Source organism: Leptonychotes weddellii, unplaced genomic scaffold (genome assembly GCF_054177405.1).
Source record: "Leptonychotes weddellii isolate Sample4059 unplaced genomic scaffold, ASM5417740v2 HiC_scaffold_15251, whole genome shotgun sequence".
NCBI lineage: Eukaryota > Metazoa > Chordata > Mammalia > Carnivora > Phocidae > Leptonychotes > Leptonychotes weddellii.
Genome location: NW_027734008.1, coordinates 1 through 4,884, shown reverse-complemented (window position 1 = coordinate 4,884; position 4,884 = coordinate 1). Strand labels below are relative to the sequence as shown.

The window sequence follows — 4,884 nt, the reverse complement described above, 5'->3', positions numbered from 1 at the left end:
TCCCTCAGACCCAGGAGTCCAGACCCCAGCCCTCCTCCCTCAGACCCAGGAGTCCAGGCCCCCAGCCCCTCCTTCCTCAGACCCATGAGTCCAGGCCCCCAGCCCCCTCCTCCCTCAGACCCGGGAGTCCAGGCCCCCCAGATACTCCTCCCTCAGACCCAGGAGTCCAGGCCCCCAGCCCCTCCTCCCTCTGACCCAGGAGTCCGGGCCCCTGTGGAGGATGAAATCATTTTTCTAGTTTGGCCCTGCCTTGACCCCACCCAGCTGCCCCATCAATGCCCCATTGACAGGTCAGACACAAGTGTTTGGTGAGGGGTGTCCAGGGGATGGGACACTGGGGTCCTTTTTGGGGAAAGGATGAGACAACCAGATTCCAGAATGATGCAGTGAGAGATGATCTCAGACTTGGGGCTGAGGGGAAGCAGGTGGTGGAGCCCCTGGGAGGAGCGGGGAGGGGAAGTCCTCGTTCTGAGTCTGCAGACTTCAACTTTGGTGGGGGGGCTAGGCAGGAACTCCTGGGCCTGATGGAGGAAGGGCTGGGGGCGTGGGATGCCACATGCCCTCCTCCGGTTTGCAGCAAGATGACCACTGTGAACTCCCTTAATTTTTTAAAACCTTTTATTTCGGAACAGTTTTAGATTTCCAGAACAGCTGTAAGCATTGTGCCCAGAGCTGCCGGGCATCCCCAGCTCCCCACCAGGTTGGTATCTCACGCAGCCAATAGCCAAGGACACATTTGTCCAAACCAAGAAATCATCCGTCCCGTGCGAGGCCCTGCCTGTCTCAGCAGCGCTTCCGCCAACAACCTTGTGCTGTCCCCAGGCTCTGACCCAGGACACCCCACTGCGCTTCGTGAACCCACTCTTTTGAGTCTAGAAAGCACGCCGGACAGATTCCCCGGGAGGGGGGAGCAGTTCCCCGTTCCTGAGCCTGAGCTGGGTACCGGGACACGTCCGACGCTCGTGCTCGCGCCCCTGCCCTGCACGTGGGAAGCATCAGGCACCGGGCGCGCGCTGGAGAGGCGTGGGGCGCACGGGCCGGCCCAGGTGAAGGCAAGCTCATCCCAGCCAGCCTCAGCTGTCAGCACGGAGCCCGAGGCCCACAGAGCTGGGACAGTCACACACCGCCGTGCTCCGTGCCGGTAGGGAGCTGGCACGGCGGGGGGAGCAGAACTGAAAGGATGTCCTAACGAGAAAAACCACGTCCGTCCGGGCAGCCCAAACAGGTGAGGCTGAAAAAGACGGGAGACATAGATCGCCCGGATGTAGGTTCCCGATGAGACTGGAGAGAGCTTGGAGGCACCGAGCTGTGAGGAAGGTGTTCTCAGGGGAGGACTCAGGGTGTGCAGAGGGCCCGCGGCAGGAAAGTGCGTGTGTGCGTGTGTGTGTGTGTGCAAGGATTGAGGTTCAGACAGGATGAGTGACTTCCCCAGTGTCACCCGGAGCCCAGGGCAATGGAAGACGTAGGGGGTGAGGTTTCCATGCTGTTGGATCCTGAAAGCTCAGATGTAGTACCATGGATGGTGAGAGTCAACCAGGTCTCCGTGGGGGTGAGTGGCCCCGTCAGAATCCATGAGAGGCACTCAGCATGTCCCCACACTGCGGAAATATGTCTATAGGGAAGCGGTGCCTTCCTCTGAGAAGACCCATTCAGGACAGAAGGAAGAGGGAGGGTCCTTGAGAGAGGAGGGGGCTGGGGGCCTGGACTCCCAGTCTGAGGGAGGAGGGGCTGGGTGTTGGACTCCCAGGTCCTCAGTTGAGAGGGGAATTGTGCAGCCCAGTCCAGCGCTCAGCAGGGAGAGATGCAGTGTGTTCCGTCTCTGTCCTCCCGGAAGCAGCTGTCTCCATTCAGGTGGCCAGGGAGGGGGGGGGTGCTGGGGGAGGGGCCTTTGGCCCAGGCTCTGACCACCTGTCTCAGTCACCTGGTCAGGGAGCTCCCCCATCTGTCCCCATCCTCTTGCCATCTTTGTCATCCTCCTCTTCTTCGTCCGTCCACTCCTCCAGGCTAGCTCCTCGCTCTTCCTCCTCCTCCCCATCTTCACTAGACATGCCCCCCAAGCCCCCAGGTCCCTCTCTGTTCCTCTCTAACCCCCAGTCATCCCCCAAGAAGTCCAGGACAACCAGTGGGGGGCTCCTAGTGTCGGGATCCAGGTCTAGGAGCCCCTGGAGCAATGCCAGGGCTGGGGGTGCAAACTGGTCCCAAGGTGGGGGTGGCTGTGGGGGTTGGGGCCTGGTGGTCATCCAGCCAGCAAAGGCCTCAAACTCAGGGTCAGGGGCTAGTGCCACGTCCCAAGGGAAGCAGGCAGTGGCAATGCAGAAGAGAAGCACCCCCAGGCCCCAGGAGTCCATTGCTGGCCGCAGGGGCAGGCTGTCCGGTGGCAGCAGAAGGCAGAGCTCGGGTGGGGCCGAGGGCAGTGGCCCCGGTGGGGCAGAGGTTGGACTGCCCTCGGGCCGGGTCAGCCCCAAGTCACCTAAGGCCACACGGCTGCAGACGGGGTCAAAGACCAGCACATTGTCTGGTTTGACATCTGCATGGACCAGCCCCCGGCCATGGAGGAAGTCCAGGGCTCCGGCCAGCTGGGCCATCACCCGCTTCACCAGCAGCTCTGGGAGGCCCTGGGGTCAAGGAGAGATGAAGGTCAGGGTGCCTTGGCTCCTTCTTTATTTGGTTTCTTGGAGTTCAAGAATTCAGAACCTCAGACCAGTGGCTACCTCTAGTGTCCCCCAGCACCTTCTTCAGATTATCCTCAGCCACACCGGGCTACAACCTCTGTGCTCCAGCCCCCAGTATGTCGTCACTGGAACCCCAGACTGAACCAGAAGCTCTTTTCACTTCCACCAAGCTTTCTCCTAACCCTAACACTCAAACCTCCTCCTTATATTTCTTATCTCCTCTAGCCTGACCACCCAGATCTCCAGTGGGACCTCAAATCTCATACTGAATCCTAGTCTTAGTTCCTACTAATTTAGATGGTGTTTCTAATTCAGACACCATTCTGAAGTCATTTTTCTTCATCACTGGGTTGGTAAATCTATCCATCCATCTAGCCAGGCAGCTAGCCAGCAATCCATCTGTCAAACCACTCATCCATTCGACAGTCTACACAGCAGGGTTTCTGCTTAACTTCCATTCCACCAGTCAGTCAGCAATCCAATAATGTATTCAATTACTTAATATCCAAAATCCATCCATTCATTCTTCCTTGCTTCCTTCCATTTATCTACCATCCATTTATCCATCCATCTATCCACCCACCAATCAATCCATCCATCTTTTTGTCCATCCACCATCCACCCATCTTTCTATCCATCCATCCATCTATCCACCCATCCACCCATCAATCCATCTTTTCATTCATCCACCATCCACCCATCTTTCCGTCCATCTATCCATCCACCAACCCATCAATCCACCCATCTTTTCATCCATCCACCCGTCTTTCCATCCATCCGTCCATCTCTCTATCCATTCATCTGTCTCCCTCCCTTCTTTCTTTCCTTCTGCTTATCTCCAACCCTATCTCAAATCCAAAATCTATTCCTAAAGATGGCTCCACCCTAATCTTCAAACTCATGTACCCCCAGAATCTCATGGATTCAGTCCTGACCTGGTCTCCTCACCAGAGAGAACCTCACTACAACTGATCTCCAACTCATTCTGTATACACATCCTCAACCAACCCTGTCTCACTCTGAGACCCCATCCATGCTTTTCACACCCATTACCAGTCTATTATCAACCCACCCAACTCCACCCACTCCCACACTCCCAATCCCAGTGCTAATTAAATCCCACCCCAATCTCATTCCCAACCCAACCGCATCCCCTTGCCCATGCAAACTCGTGCTGGAATGGCTGGGTGGATTAGGTTAGGGTTAGGCGTGGGATTGCACCGAGAGTTAGAAATAAGGAGGGTGTCTGGGGGATTAGGGCAGAGCTAGGTTGAGCACTGATCTGGGTGTCAGGATTGGAGATAGAAATGGGTTAGGGACAGAGTTATACATGGGATAAGCAGTTCTGACCTTTTTTCCCCACCCGCCTCACCCGTTCCTTCAGCATCCCGCTGAGGTCCCCATAAGGCGCATACTCCTGGGTGAAGGCAAAGTGTCGGGGGGTTTGCAGGGGTCCTGCCAGGGTCTGCAGTAAGCCTGGGTGTGATGAGACACAGCGGCCCACACAGAACTCTCTCAGGAAGGTGGTTCTCAGGACCGAGTCCCGACGAAGAAGCTTCAGAGCCACAGCGGGACCTGCCAGGGAGAGGGGTGCAGAAGGGAGCTCAGGGAGCTCTGATCTTGCTGTGGTGCTGCTTAACCTCTCTGAACCATGGATGTTTCATGTGTAAAACAAGAGTGGCAGGGCATAGCATCTGTCCTCTCTCTGCTTCCAGTTTGTCTTTGTGTGTAGTAGGGGTTGACGGTGACCTTCCCTGAGGACTCCCTATTCTGCTGTGTGGCCTTGCACGACTGCTTTACCCTCTCTGAGCCTCAGTTTTCTTTTTTTTTTATTAAGATTTTATTTATTTATTAGAGAGAGAGAAGGAGAGACAGTGAGAGAGTACAGGAAGGGAGGAGAGGGAGAAGCAGGCTCCCCGCTGAGCAGGGAGCCCGATGCGGGACTCGATCCCGGGACTCCAGGATCATGACCTGAGCCGAAGGCAGACGCTTAACCGACTGAACCACCCAGGTGCCCCAATTCAGCTAATTTTTAAGGCACGTGAATGAAAAATCGGTAATTTTTTCTTTTTGGTGAAGTCTACTTTTTACACCATAAATTCTAGCTTTTGAGACTCTATTGCTGTTCCATCTAAATACAACTTTTATTTATTATTTATTTATTTATTTGTTAGAGAGAGAGAGAGAGAGAGAGGCAGGCGGAGGAAGAAGC

General features: G+C 55.5%; 1 protein-coding gene across 1 annotated transcript; it reads right to left on the bottom strand.

Moving 5' to 3' along the window:
* Positions 1–600: 600 nt before the first annotated feature.
* SBK3 (SH3 domain binding kinase family member 3) lies at positions 601–4,247 on the bottom strand (the record flags this gene model as incomplete). The annotated part of the gene is made up of 2 exons (XM_081809898.1): positions 601–2,615; positions 4,045–4,247. Coding segments are annotated over 2 exons (893 nt in total), but the record flags the coding sequence as incomplete, so codon positions are not given.
* Between the last annotated feature and the right edge of the window lie 637 nt (positions 4,248–4,884).